The sequence below is a fragment of the Cervus elaphus genome, chromosome 9 (genome assembly GCF_910594005.1).
Source record: "Cervus elaphus chromosome 9, mCerEla1.1, whole genome shotgun sequence".
NCBI lineage: Eukaryota > Metazoa > Chordata > Mammalia > Artiodactyla > Cervidae > Cervus > Cervus elaphus.
In genome coordinates, this window is record NC_057823.1 from 42,431,840 (window position 1) to 42,448,056 (window position 16,217).

General features: G+C 37.4%; 1 protein-coding gene across 1 annotated transcript in view; it reads left to right on the forward strand.

Moving 5' to 3' along the window:
- The first annotated feature begins 250 nt into the window (after positions 1-250).
- The window catches only part of GCSAML (germinal center associated signaling and motility like), a 49,123-nt gene continuing 33,156 nt past the window's right edge, over positions 251-16,217 (forward strand). Inside the window, exon 1 of the mRNA XM_043912506.1 lies at positions 251-397. Within this exon, the coding sequence (XP_043768441.1) occupies positions 369-397 (29 nt within the window). The 5' untranslated portion in view covers positions 251-368. The remainder of the gene's footprint in view (positions 398-16,217) is intronic.

Sequence of the window (16,217 nt, forward strand, 5' to 3'; positions counted from 1 at the left end):
GTCTTGAAATCTCAAATTTCTGAGAAATAGGGATAGTCCCTGCCCTGTCTGACTCTGAAATCCTGACATTTTCTTGAAAGCAAAATGAACCCTAGATTTATTCTTTCATGTTTCAGCCTGATTTTTCCACACTCCACACACACACACACACACACACTCACATTCACACTAACATCTCTTCCTTTTCCCCTCCCCTGCCTTCTCTACCATGCCTATGCCCATCCTCTGGCAACTTGTCATTGGTGAAAGCATGAATCAGTGGTCAGATGTAACATCCTGCCCCGTTTTGTGGCCACTGTCAAACTTTGGTCAAGACACCCCAAGTGGAATTAAACTCAGGATCTGAGAAACAGAGTCACAGTGAGAGAATGGGAAATAATCTCATGAGAGAAATCAGGTAAGTCCTGACTCTGGGCACAGCCCTTCTTGGGAAAAGAGACAGGAAGAGGGAGGTGGGGTGTGTGCATTTGGAATGGTGAATCAGTTGTGCTTTAAGAAGGTTGAACTTAAAGACAGCATCTCCTAAGAACACACAGGAAGCTCCCAATCCACTTTCTCTTGGCCTACTTTGGAATTGTGGTAGGTTGCCAGATTTAGAAAATAAAAATACAAGATGCCAGTCAGATCTGAATTTCATAGAAACACACGCATTTTTGTTTTTTTTCAGTATAAGTATCCCTCTTGCAATATCTGGAGCACTATTGCACAGGTCATGTGCTGTGCATGGGTCATACTTAAACTGAAAAAGTTGTTGTTTATCTGAAATTCAAATTTAACTGTGCATCCTGTCTTTTATCCAGCAACCTGGGTCTGTGATCACTTGAATCTTTCTACATCTTTTTCTTCATCTGAGTAGAGGGCTTATCTTGCCATTCATTGACTTCATGGGATCAGAGTGAAAATAAACACCCAAGTTCTTACAAATTGTTGAAGCAAAATAATTCACTCAAGTGTTTTTAACTTAAGTAGTGCCTTTTGTGGGTGATTTTTATCCCTGTCCTTATCAAACACTTCCCTCTTTCTCATAGGTGAATAATTTTTTCTTTGCCTAAGATATATAGACACACTTCTTTTTGTTGTTGTTGGAATGACTTTTATTTTATTCTTTATTGGAATATACTTGCTTTACAAGACATGTCTTTTTTATCCATTCGTCTGTGGTCTTAGATTGTTTCCAAACAAGATATATCAAGTGTTGGCAAGGGTGTAGAGAAAAAGAAAGACTTGTATACTGTTGATGGTTCAGTCACTGTGGAAAATAATTTAAATAATTAAAAAATGCAACTATCATATGATCAGGCATTCTTGCTTCTGGGTACATATGCAAAAGAAATGAAACCAGGATCCTCCTATGTTTGTTGTAACATTATTCACAACAGCCAAGACATAAAAATAACCTAAGTATTGAGCAACGGATCAATGGATAAAGATTGTCTTTTCTTTTTTCTCTTGTTTTTCTTGGTAATAGCCATACTAATGAGGTGATATCTCATGTGGTTTGATTGATTTGTATTTCTCTGATAGTTAATGATTGTTGCTGTTCAGTCTCTAAGTTGTGTCTGACTCTTTGTGACACCATGCACTGCAGCATCCAGGCTTCCCTGTCCTTCACTGTCTCCCAGAGTTTGCTCAGACTCACATCCATTGAGTTAATGAGCCATCCAACCATCTCATCCTCTGTTGCCCCATTTTCCTCTTGCCTTCAATTTTTCCCAGCGTCAGGGTCTTTTCCAAAGAGCTGTTGTTGGCCATTTGGATGTGATCTGTAATACAGGTAGATTGATCTGGCCTTGCGGCACTCAACATATTGCTCCTGTGTTCCAATGAGTATATCCGTTTCCCACTAGCTAACATCTAAACTGTGGAACATTTGTTTTAGAATTTAAAGTCCTATATATTGTTTTAATCACTCCCTCCTTGTTCTCTTCTCCCTTTGGGCATTGCCTCACTGTCTTGCTTAGCAACCAGCCTCCAATTAAGTACTTTCTACTTACTAATGGAGTCTCTCCAAGGCAATTTTTACTTTGAATATATCTTTACAGCCCCTATAACTGTCTAGAATGTAGAGAAAAATAGAAATCTAAAGAATGTGTACTTAGTTAGTTAAATATACCTTTTTCCCCCTTCTGTCATAAATATGTTGTATGGATTTTGTCAATCTGGTCTCTTGGCCAATTTGAGTTGAAGTGTGCCTTGGCTGTCAGAATTCTTGCTCCAAGGTTCATTTTCAACCACTTTTTATTTGCCAAAATATAATATTCCCTCTACAGTGCTGTGGCCAGATATTACATCTTCCTGATCTTTACCAGAAATTATTCTTTCACTATTCAATGACTTGTAAATGGTTCATACACACTGATGATTCTAAACGCATCGTGTTCTGTCATGGTTATATGGGTGAAAGACTTTTAGATAATGTATTCTCTGGTCATGAGGATAGTACTCTTAAACTTTGAAAATCCCTGAAATTCTTGCTAATGATCTGCAGAAAGAAGGCTCTCAATAAATGTTTTCTGGCTAGTGGGAAGAAGCATGTGCGCTCATTGGAGAAAAGCAGAGATTAAAATTGTCCTCTTCAGATTACTGAGACTTAAAGGAGCTTTCCATTTTTAGCTGTCTTCCTATCTGTATTGATTTTTAAAATATCCAATCTTATCTGTTACCGTGTTCTGATAAGGTTGGTGGTCTCTTTCAAAACAGTCAAGAATTGTGCTTACTTTACAAACATGAAAGCATCATGAGGATGCTGATTCAGTTCAACCATGTTGTAAACGAAGCCAGTTAGACTCAAAGAGATGAAAGTGTCTTGGTTTGCTTACCCTCGTCATTGCAAAAACCCCTTCTTATTCTACTCTTCATGGGATGGCAAAGAGTCAGACACAACTGAGCAACTAACACACACACATATATTCTACCCTTTAGCCACTGCTTTCTGCTTAGGATCCTATTCCCACCTTCTGGAGAAACCTATCAGCTAGATTTCAGATCTATTTTAAAGTTCAGGAAGATGTGAAGAGGAAGTAGACAGATGTTATCTTAGGATTTCTCATGGTTGTCATCTGTGAATGATGCCTCCACAGTAAGAGGCATCCTTAAGAGGCATCCAGTAAGAGGCATCTAGGCCCTCCTGCATGCCCACAAATGTCAAGGCAACCAGATTCTCTAGTATTCAAGGAACTCACAGGACTGAGTGAAGTATTCAACTTGCATTGATAGTAGAGACTAATAATTATTTCAGGCTTGCTCTCTGCTCTATACACCATTAAGAAGTTCATAAGATTATCTCATTATTTTTCCATACTAAGTGGTTATTTTTATCCTTAGGTATGGTTTCACTGGAAAAATACAATATTAAGTATAAAAGTGTTGGATTTTTGAATACATTTATTAATTGATGATGGGAGGTTATTTTATTTTCAGTAAGTAAAATATGGGTAATTTCTGTCTAGAGTACTCTTTGCCTTGGTGAACTTCAAACGGCAGGTTAGCAGCACTGCTTGCAGTTCATACAACTGGATAAAGGAGAAATGAATACTTTATAACAAATAATTCACCTGAGAAATCATGAAGCTAGATTAAGCTTATATTTGATAATTGTCCTATTTTTCTTGTGATCCTGAATAAGCTCCTTGGTTTCTATGATTGCATAACTGTATCTCCACTGTGAGGGTAATAATATTGCCAGATCCTAGATTTAGTTGTGATGATAAAATGAAACAATGTATATGTGTTAGTGGGCTTCCCTGATAGTTCAGTTGGTAAAGAATCCGCCTGCAATGCAGGAAACTCCAGTTTTGATTCCTGGGTGGGGAAGATCCCCTGGAGAAGGGATAGGCTACCCACTCCAGTATTCTTAGACTACCGTTATGGATCAGCTGGTAAAGAATCTGCCTGCAAGCAGGAGACTTGGGTTCAATCCCTGGGCTGGGAAGATACCATGGAGAAGTGAAAAGCTACCTACTCCATTATTCTTTCCTGGAGAATTCCATGGACTGTACAGTTCATGGGGTCTCAAAGAGTTGGACACGACTGACCAACTTTCACTTTCACTTTTCATATATGTTAGCAGGAACATCAGTTCAGGTTAGTCTCTCAGTTGTGTCCAGCTCTTTTTAGCAGAAACATAGTAGCTGATTAATGAATGATACCTATTATTTAATTCCATTAGTACTGAAGTCAACTTTATTTTCAGATTCTTGAGTTACAGTGCATTTTGTCTCAGTGAATTACTCATAGAAATTATTTAATTCACAACGAACCCCATTCAATGCACTGCAGTTATGATTGAGAACAAGACGGAAGAAATTCTACCTCATGGAACTTGTTCTAGCAGGAGAAATGGGTTACAATTTTATAAATCATGCACTTCAGGGAGTTATAAGCACTATGAATGAAATATAGCAAAGAGAGCAGTATGATGTCATGGAGCGCTAATATTAGAGAGGCATGGGTAACTGGGAATAAGCAGATTAGGCAAAAATCTGTGGGATTAGCTTCCAGACAGAGAGACCATGTGTAAAGGCCCTGAGGAGAGTCAGAGTATGGTGTGTAATGGGATGAGGAGGGCAGGGGACATGAGGTTAATAGGGTCACCACTTGGTCACTTCATATTTTACAACTGCTTGTCCTGGGCTTTTTTTCTCTGAGTGTTATTGAGATATAGTTGATATGCAAAATTCATATATTTAAAGTATGTATTTTTAAATTGATACATATTTACACTTCTGTGATATCATCACCACAATTAAGGTACTAATATCTTAATTAGTGGAGATAATTAAGAGTGAAATAGAGGAGAGTGAAAAAGCTGGCTTAAAACTCCACATTCAGAAAACTAAGATCATGGCATCTGGTCCCATCACTTCATGGCAAACTGATGGGAAACAAGGGAAACAGTGAAAGACTAGTTTTTTGTGCTCCAAAATCATTGCAGATGGTGACTGTAGCCATGAAATTAAAAGACGCTTGCCCCTTGGAAGAAAAATTATGAACAACATAGACAGCATATTAAGAAGAAGAGACATTACCTTGCCAAGCTAAGGTTTTTCCAGTAGTCATGTATGGATGTGAGAGTTGGACCATAAAGAAGGCTGAGCGTCAAAGAATCTATGCTTTTGAACTGTGGTGTTGGAGAAGACTCTTGACAGTCCCTTGGACTGCAAGGAGATCCAACAAGTCAATCTTAAAGGAAATCAGTCCTGAATATTGATTGACTGGAAGGACTGATGCTGAAGCTGAAACTCTTATACTTTGCCCAAATGATGCAAAGAACTGACTCATTTGAAAAGACCCTGATGTTGAAAAAGACTGAAGGCAGGAGAAGAAGGGAACAACAGAGGATGAGATGGCTGGATGGCATCACTGACTCAATGGACAATAGTTTGAGCAAGCTCCAGGAGTTAGTAATGGACAGGAAGGCCTAGCGTTCTGCAGTCCATGGGTCACAAAAAGTCGAACACAACTGAGTGACTGAACTGACTGAACCATCACCTCCAGTTTCCTTGTTTAGTGTGTGTGTGTATTTTGTGTCTGAGTTAAGAACACTTAACATGAGATCTTAATATATTTTAAAATGCACAATAACTTATTATTAACTATAGGCACTATGTTGTGCTGCATATTCTGGAACTAATTTATATGATATAACAGAAACATGATATTATTGAGCAGCAATTCCCCCTTTCCCTATCTCCCCAGCCCTTTGCAACAACCACTCTACTTTACGTTTCTATGAGTTCAACTATTTTCCTTTTTTAAAAAATTTAAAACTTACTTAGTTTTCATTGAAGAATAATGCTTTACAATATTGGTTTGATTTCTGCCATACATGACGTAGCCATAGGTATACATATGCCCCCTCCTTGAACCACTCTCCCACCTCCCAGCCTTTCCCACCCCTCTAGGTTGTTACAGATCCCCAGTTAGAGCCTTGAGTCATAAAGCAAATTTCCATTTGCTATATATTTTACATATGGTTGTGTATATGCTTCCATGCTACAATTATTTTCAGCTTCACATAAAATTGAAATCACGCAGTATTTGTTCTTCTGTGACTGGATTATTTTACTTAAGCATAATATACTCAAGATTCATCCATGTTGTTGTAAAAGGTAAAATACTTTCTTTTTATGGCTAAATGATTTTAGATAGTATGTATATGCTACATGCCACATTTTCTTTATTCATCTGTGAATGGGCATTTGTGTCGTTTCCATATCTTATTTATTGTGAATAATGCTGCAGTAAACATGGGAAGGCAGACATCTCTTTGAGACCCTGATTTTGATTTCTTTTTTTTTAATATCCTAATATATTTATTTCAACTTGCTTTTGTGATTAATTGGATTTTGATTTCTTTGGACATATGCTCAGAAGCAAAATCACAGAAATAATTATTTTGTTTTTAATTTTTTTTTAAATAATATATTTTATTTAACACAATTTGTTCAAAATATTATCATTTCATTGTTTAATTACTACAAACATATTAATGAGATTTACACATTCTTCTTTCCATACTGTCTTCAAAATCTAGTATGTATTTACAGCTAAGCACAGCTTAATTTGAAATATAGTTATATTTTAATTGTTCAATAATTCTTGGCTGCCATATTATGCAGCATATCTATAGAACTTTTCATCTCACTTCATCCTGCCTTTTCTCTGAGATTTGTTTCTTAATTAATAAAGATATGTAGAGATTTCAGCATAGTCAGAGTATGGATTTTTTGTTTTTAATTTTTTTGAGAAGTCATCATACCGTTTTCCATAGTGCCTGCATAATTTGCCTACCTACCAATTTCTCCACATCATTGCCAATATCTGCAGATATATATATCGGCTTCCCTGGTAACTCAGTTGGTAACAAATCCACCTGTAATGCAGGAGACCCCGGTTCACTTCCTGGGTCGGGACGATCAGCTGGAGAAAGGATAGGCTACCCACTCCAATATTCTTGGGCTTCCCTGGTGGCTCAGAGGGTAAAGAATCTGCCTGCATTGCAGGAGACCTGGTTTGATCCCAGGATTGGCAAGATCCCCTGGAGGAGGGTATGGCAGCCTACTCCAGTATTCTTGCCTGGAGAATCCCCACAGCCTGAGGAGCCTGGAGGGCTACAGTCCATGGGGTCATAAAGAGTCAGACATGCCTCAGCTATAAAACAACACACACATGCAATATATTTTTGATAACAGCCATGCCATTTTAATAGGTGTGAGATGATATAACTTAATGTGATTTTGATCTGCACTTCACTGATAACTTTGTTGAACATTTCCAGGCAGCTGTTGGCTGTTGGTATACCTTCTGTGGTGATGAAGGTAAAATGAAACAGTTGTGCTCAAAGAGTTGAATTCACATATGCCATGATGAAAAATGCTTCCCTCTTTTAAGGTCAGTCAGAATTTATGGGAAGCCTATACGAGACAGCACTCTTGGCCTTAAAAAAATAATAACATAGAGGAGGGATTACAGTGGGTGCCGACTAAAAAGTTGATAAGCCCCTTGAACAAATACTGTACTTAATAGCTGTTCTGTACTTAAAAAAATTAGAAATTATATAGCTGAGAGATGATAAAAGCTTTTCAAGGTCACTTCTGCTATAAGATGATGAAACTACAGTGTACAAATGGTGATTTAACTAACACATGTATATGTTGTGAAATGATTACCAGGATATATCAGTAATTCCTGATGTCAAGTCATGTGTCATTTCCACTATACCACAACAACCTCTTTTTTTTTCAGAAAGGGCAGATGTTAATGTATTCTTCATAGAAGCCCAAATAGTGTGCAATAGAAATAAGAGGAAGGGATGAATAGAATTCTGATTTGGACTGGCAGGGACGTAGGGCATGTTTGAAGAATTGCAGCTTGGATTGTTCTGCAAATGTTAGGCAGGCTGAACAAAGTGGAAAAGACTACAAACTAAAGGGACAATGTGTGAAAATGTGTAAGAGTTTGAAGTACGTGGTGTTTCAGGAAGTACAATTGTCAAATATTAGAGCATATTGTTCAAGGATAATCCCAATAGGAGAAGAATTTGAAAATGAGATTTGTCATTTGATGATAAAAAGTCTTCAAAGGCATCCAGGGAGTGATAATGCAATGAACATTTGTGAGTGGAGAAAGATGTAATGTGGCTTATATGTTAAGAGAACTGTCTGTCCTTAGTGTGTAAGGTGAAATGGAGAAAAATGGACAAAGTTAAGAAGCTCTAAAAAATACATGAATTAAAAGGAAATGAAGAGCTGAAATTCAGCAGGAACAACCAAAATGGAAAAAAAGAGGTTTGGTGAAAGTAAATGCACTTTATTTTGGTGTTTGTCAGTCATTTAGATCACAAATGTGGCATGAGAGAAGGAAAAAGTTATTCCCCTGAATGACATATCAGTCTCTTCCTGGCCTCTCCTGAGGACCTCTCCATTATTAGAGACTCTTGGGATATGCTGCACATATTTGGAGATGAAGGAGACACAGAAACAAGGAGAGCAGTGATGAATATTAGGCGAGGTGGTACTTCCCAACTTCCTCCTGTAACTGTCAAATAAATCCCCATCAAATCTGCCAGAAAGAGGAAACAGAAATGATAAGAATCAGACTCAGCTCTCCCTCTTTCCTTTGTCTGTGATAACACTTTTTTATTCTCCAAACTCAGCCGTTACCCCATTTTCACGGAATGAAAGAGCCGTTAGACCTGTACCAAAGATTTTCCAGACTTCACTCTCAGACACTCTAATGCAATGGCATTGAGGGGGAAGGGAGAGAACATTTATCAAGCAACCGAACAAGTGCCAAAATATTGTATAGTTGGGCTAAATCATCACAATGATACCACAAAGGAGATACTGCTATCCCCATTTTGATATGTTTTGAAATTAAGGGTGCAAGGGTTTCAGTCTCTCAGTTAGAAGGGGTGGTTTAAGTCATCAAACATGTAGCCAGCAAGACTCCAAAGGCCACAATCTTTGTTTGATTACTTGAGAGAGGTTTTCTATAAGGCTTCCCTTCTTTTCAAGAAGAGGGTACTTTGGACCTTCTGGAACATGGAAGGTGGGAAGCCTGCCGGTGGTTCTCAGAGGAGTATGAGGGGATGACATGAAGCCCTCTGCCTGTTGCTTGTCTATTGGGTTCAGCATTAAATGGATAATAAGAACTGTTTCCTTCTGGAAATCTATAGCTGACACATACATTATATTTAGAAAGTGTGAATCTTCTCTCCATCTATCCAATGATAGGGTTCAGGACGTACTGCCCTTAAATATGGTGCCTTGGTGTATTGACTATCTCAAGCTGAAGGAATTCAAGGACAGCAGAAGCAGGATGGTTATTCTGATTTCCCAAAACTTGCCTTTCTTCCCTGAAAGCAGGAGATGGATCCCTTATGTGAAAGGTGCTCTCCTTGTTCCAAGAGGAAGAGAGACATTTCTATCACCAGAGACAAGGAATTTAGGGTCAAGAAAGCTATGCTAATAAAACTTGTTACACCCTTATTAGCTCTAGATCAATCCCTCCGCCTTGTCAATGCTTTCCAAGCTTGTTGTGCCTTTGTCTCAAAGATATACAAGCTTCCTTTCCTGGTCACTTCTGGTCTTCTTTCTCAAGTGAAGGTTCTCACATGCATGAAAAATTCAATAAAATTTGTATGTTTTTCTCCTGTTAGTTTGCCTCATATCAGTTTAATTTTTAGGCCCAGCTGGAGACCTAAAGAAATTAGGGGAAGACTTTTTCTCCTCTGCATCATCTATCTACTTCAAGTTTGTATCTATATATGTACACAGCATGCAAACAAGCCATTATTGACTAAAAATAATGAAATTTCTGAATAGTGCATGGAAACTTTAAAATTATAGATTAATAGCTTTATTGTTCTTGATCATCTTAAATATTTATTTATTTATTTATTTTTTCAGTGGGTTTTGTCATACATTGACATGAATCAGCAATAGATTTACACGTATTCCCCATCCCAATCCCCCCTCCCACCTCCCTCTCCACCCGATTCCTCTGGGTCTTCCCAGTGCACCAGGCCCGAGCACTTGTCTCATGCATCCCACCTGGGCTGGTGACCTGTTTCACCATAGATAATATACATGCTGTTCTTTTGAAACATCCCACCCTCACCTTCTCCCACAGAGTTCAAAAGTCTGTTCTGTACTTCTGTGTCTCTTTTTCTGTTTTGCATAAAGGGTTGTCGTTACCATCTTTCTAAATTCCATATATGTGTGTTAGTATGCTGTAATGTTCTTTATCTTTCTGGCTTACTTCACTCTGTATAATGGGCTCCAGTTTCATCCATCTCATTAGGACTGGTTCAAATGAATTCTTTTTAATGGCTGAGTAATATTCCATGGTGTATATGTACCACAGCTTCCTTATCCATTCATCTGCTGATGGGCATCTAGGTTGCTTCCATGTCCTGGCTACTATAAACAGTGCTGCGATGAACATTGGGGTGCACGTGTCTCTTTCAGATCTGGTTTCCTCAGTGTGTATGCCCAGCAGTGGGATTGCTGGGTCATATGGCAGTTCTAGTTCCAGTTTTTAAAGAAATCTCTGCACTGTTCTCCATAGCGGCTGTACTAGTTTGCATTCCCACCAACAGTGTAAGAGGGTTCCCTTTTCTCCACACCCTCTCCAGCATTTATTGCTTGTAGACTTTTGGATAGCAGCCATCCTGACTGGCGTGTAATGGTACCTCATTGTGGTTTTGATTTGCATTTCTCTGATAATGAGTGATGTTGAGCATCTTTTCATGTGTTTGTTAGTCATCTGTATGTCTTCTTTGGAGAAATGTCTGTTTAGTTCTTTGGCCCGTTTTTTGATTGGGTCATTTATTTTTCTGGAATTGAGCTGCAGGAGTTGCTTGTATATTTTTGAGACTAATCCTTTGTCTGTTGCTTCATTTGCTAATATTTTCTCCCAATCTGAGGGCTGTCTTTTCACCTTACTTATAGTTTCCTTTGTAGTGCAAAAGCTTTTAAGTTTCATTAGGTCCCATTTGTTTAGTTTTGCTTTTATTTCCAATATTCTGGGAGGTGGGTCATAGAGGATCCTGCTGTGATTTATGTCGGAGAGTGTTTTGCCTATATTCTCCTCTAGGAGTTTTATAGTTTCTGGTCTTACATTTAGATCTTTAATCCATTTTGAGTTTATTTTTGTGTATGGTGTTAGAAAGTGTTCTAGTTTCATTGTTTTACAAGTGGCTGACCAGTTTTCCCAGCACCACTTGTTAAAGAGGTTGTCTTTTTTCCATTGTATATCCTTGCCTCCTTTGTCAAAGATAAGGTGTCCATAAGTTCGTGGATTTATCTCTGGGCTTTCTATTCTGTTCCATTGATCTATATTTCTGTATTTGTGCCAGTACCATACTCTCTTGATGACTGTGGCTTTGTAGTATAGTCTGAAGTCAGGCAGCATCTTAAATATTTTATGATCTCTATATGACTCAGCCTTTCAAAGATGATAGTTTAAAGGAAAATTCAATAACAGAAAATCTATATTTCCTCTGGTGGAATTAGACCCAGCCCATATTTCCTCAGGCAATATGGATTTAGAACTTACATTTTGGACAGAATTTTATAATCAGATCTCCATAATTGTTTATGAAGAATTCTTACATTCCTGCTCAGGGCTAAAGTAACCAAATTAAAAGCTTGGATATTCCCCAGAGAATAAGGCTTTAGTATGCCTCTGTATTCAGAAAGGGGAGGTAGTAAATTGACTAAAGAAAAGGAAAAAGTACCTTAAGAGGAAATTTATTTACCATCTCACCATTGTGCCCTTACTTTTAAAATTGTGTTCAGCGCCAAGTGCTTAGCCAGGCATCAGAGACTGAAGTACCTGACTTTGAAGCAGATGAATTTTTCATGTGTAGATGATCATGTGGTTTTTTCTTTTTATTCTCATTAGTTAATAATTAAGTGTAGAATTTGATGACTTAGTGGTGCTTTTCTGCTTTCCAAAAAGTAGAAAGAATGTGTTAAAGATTTTCAAGACAAACTACTCTTTGTGACCATTGAAAAGTATTTTGCATTGTTATTTTCATCTAGGTTCTAATAAAGTGGCAGGTGCTTTAAAAGCAGCAAAAGGAACAAAGGAATCACCACTAACAGGAAGACTAAGGAGTGGTATCTTGTTGTTTAGTCACTAAGCGGTGTCTGACTCTTTTGTGACTTCGTGGACTGTAGCCCGCCAGTCTCCTCTGTCCTTGAGATTTGCCAGGCAAGAATATTGGAGTTAGTTGCCCTTCCTTTTCCAGGGGGTCTTCCCAACTTGAGAATCAAACCCACATTTCCTACATTGACAGGCAGAGTCTTTACCACTGAGCCATCTATGTAAGACCATTCTCATTATGTTTTCTCCTTCCTCCCTAATTCCCAATCTCACTCCTCTTCCCATAAGTACTAATTTTAATTTATTTCATGTGTAGCCTTAGAGTGTTTGGATCTGAGTCTTTGAAATGTTAATAGATGCAAACAATAACTTAGTATCAACTTAGTCCGTTTTCTTCTATACTCATCAATATCTTTGAGATCTATATTTATTAGAGTATCTGCCTTGTAACCTCTTATCTGAGCTTGCTTCACACCATCCATTCATTGCCAACCTGCCTACCAAAGTCCTGCTGTGGATATCTAAAACATACCTCTTATATCCCTTTGGAAGGAGTGACCTGGAATATACCCCATTTCTTTACCGGGAGGCTACACCTTCTACTCTCCCTTTCTGGAGTTTTTGGATCTTCACATCTGTTCCTATACTTGAAAAATGCATGTTTTCTAATTTTGCCATATATTTTAAACGTAAATTTGTAACCAATTGTTATTTTAATTTTCATTTCTCTGGTTGTTCATTGGTGATTTTGTGTATCTATTCAGATGCTTCTTAGGCTCTGAAGCTTCTTTTAAATGTTTACTGTCCAAATCCTCTGCTCCCAGAGCAGCAAGCTGAGTTCCCTGTGCTACATAGCTGCTTCCCACTAGCCAGCTTTTTACATATGGTGCTCTGTGATGACCTAGAGGGCTGGGAATTGAGGAGTTGGGTGGGAGGGAGGCTCAACAGGGAAAGGATGTGTGTGTTCTTACGGCTTATTCACGTTGTGCAGCAGAAATCAACACAGTATTGTAAAGCTATTGTCCTCCAGTCAGAAATAAATTAAAGCAAAATAAAATACCCAAACAAACAGAAACTTTTTTGCTCATCTTTTCCTCCCTCTTTGGTTTCTTGAATTCTTGTGGATTAACAAACACCTTTTGAATATTGTAGACTCACCTCTTGAGTGTTAGCCAGGTTAAAGAAAAAAGTAATGACACTTGTTAAAGATGGCAAGGAAGACTTGATTTTATAGCTGGGGAGAGAGATGAGGCTGAAAGAAATTTACAGTCAAGGAACAGGGTAGGGGTCAGTGGATGAAAATTTACTAAGAGGAAATAGGGTTAAAAGTGGTTCTGGCTCAACTGACCTAACAGAACTCTTGTTGAAGACAGGCCATGATGATCAGAAATCTCTTGGTGGATAGTGGAGAACAAGGAGCTTGGTGGGGTTCTGGTTAAAGCACCTTGGCAGGATTTTTACTAAAACTGGATTTTATGGAGAAGTGCACAGACAAGCCTAGGAAGAGGTTCAGGAGACTGATTCAAGTTTGCTAGCCATAACAAATACCTAATCTTACTAGGCATCCATCTACTTGCTACATTTTTATTTATTAATACCTGAAGTCCTAAATGTTGATGTAATAAAATTTGTCAAGTTTTTGCCTCATGATTTGTGGTTTGGTTCTTTTAAGATAAATTTCCTTTAATTGATTTCTGTATTAAGGCAAAATTTGCATATGGCAAAATGAGCAAATTTTAAGTGCAACACTTGTTGAGTTTTACAAATGTGTATACCTATGGAACGTGGTATATATCTATAGAATATGTGTATAGTCATAGAACATGTGTATACCTATAGAACACACCAATCATGACATAATTTTTCATCATCCCAGAAATTTTCCTCATGCCTCTTCTCAATCACCTCAAAGTACTCTTCTATTCCCATGTTTTTTTTTTTTTTTTTTGCAAATGAGCTAATAAAATATGTACTTTTTTTTTTGCTTGCTTTTCAGTCAACATTAATGAAAAGATTCATCCATACTGTTGCATGTGACAAAAGTTCATTCTTTTTTGTTACTGAATATTCCAGAGTCTGTTTAGGTGCAAATACACAAGAATATGATTATGCATTCTTCTATCCATAGTATTTGAGTTACTTCCTATTTTGGGCTATAATGAACAAAGCTACTATAAATATTCATGTTTAAATACTTTTGTGGATAGATGTTTTCTTTTCTCTTGGGTAATTCCTTAGGAAGAAGTTTTCTCCCATTTTTATGTAGCAAAGCTATTACTCTGAATTTTTTTGTACTGATTTTCTTCATTAGATCTTTGATCTCTATTAGTATGTGGATTAAGTTAGGGATTTTGCTTTTTTTTCTCTCAAAAAAATGACCCAGATTTTGCAACTTCAATTACTAGAAGATATATTCTTTTCCCATTGAACTATAATTACTTCTATATTATATATGGAGTGTCTACATATGGTTGGTTTATGTCTTGTATTCCTTTACTAGCAGCATATAGATTTTATTATTATGACTTTGTAGTACGTCTTGATATCTGGTGTGATGTTATTCTCTATGACATCACAGAGGCTTGATATAATAAATATAAACCATAGTAGAATGATTTTAGTAGGATGGGTTTTAAATGTAAAGACTTTGGTACCTACAAAATCACTGGATTGGCTCTAGTTTTGGCTTTCAGCCTGGGCCTCTTTTTTTTTTTTTTTTTTTTTAATTTTTTTATTAGTTGGAGGCTAATTACTTCACAACATTTCAGTGGGTTTTGTCATACATTGATATGAATCAGCCATAGATTTACACTTATTCCCCATCCCGATCCCCCCTCCCACCTCCCTCTCCACCCGATTCCTCTGGGTCTTCCCAGTGCACCAGGCCGGAGCACTTGTCTCATGCATCCCACCTGGGCTGGTGATCTGTTTCACCATAGATACTATACATGCTGTTCTTTTGAAACATCCCACCCTCTCCTTCTCCCACAGAGTTCAAAAGTCTGTTCTGTATTTCTGTGTCTCTTTTTCTGTTTTGCATATAGGGTTATCGTTACCATCTTTCTAAATTCCATATATATGTGTTAGTATGCTGTAATGTTCTTTATCTTTCTGGCTTACTTCACTCTGTATAAGGGGCTCCAGTTTCATCCATCTGATTAGAACTGGTTCAAATGAATTCTTTTTAATGGCTGAGTAAAATTCCATGGTGTATATGTACCACAGCTTCCTTATCCATTCATCTGCTGATGGGCATCTAGGTTGCTTCCATGTCCTGGCTATTATAAACAGTGCTGCAATGAACATTGGGGTGCATGTGTCTCTTTCAGATCTGGTTTCCTCAGTGTGTATGCAGCCTGGGCCTCTTTATAAACATATCTTTATGCTACAAAATTGACCAAGCTACCCTGCCTAAGCGGTTTCTAGGGTGATTCTATATTAAAAATTTCCCTACCAGTACTGTTTATGAGGCTTAAGAATGGACACCAGAAGGCTGATGCACAAAAACTTCTTGTCTGTGAACCTGACTTTTGGAGGAAGAACCACAAAAAGGCTTCTTCACACTTTCAGCAGCATATAATTTGCAGCTTCAATATTGGTGGCAAATGATTCTGAGGAAGGCAGTCATCACTTTCCTTTTTCCAGAAAGAAGATGGAATAGATGTTAACAATGCCCATTAACTATGCTCAGAACATGTCCTCTTTATTCCTCACTTCAAAATTGATTTAACTTTTTGAGGACTTTTACCTCTCATATTTATTAAAAACTAAATTAGTTGAGTTAATCAAAAGTGTCAGCTTGAATTTTGATTGGGAAAGCATTGGATATATAGATTAATTTCAGTACAAAAAGCTATGTTGATGCAACCACTATTCCAGTCAAAACAGTTGTGTATAACTCTATTCAAAATTTTAGTGTATTTTAAAAGAGTTGTAATTTTTTTTTTTTTTTGATTCTTTGCTTAGGTTGATTTCTAAGTACTATTTATAATACCAAATAAAGTACATTATTCTCTAGCCTAGTGTTGTTGAAATGTTATTGAATTTTGTAAGATCGTTTTGTGTCTACCAGTCTTGTTAAATTTGTTATTTAATGGTTTGTT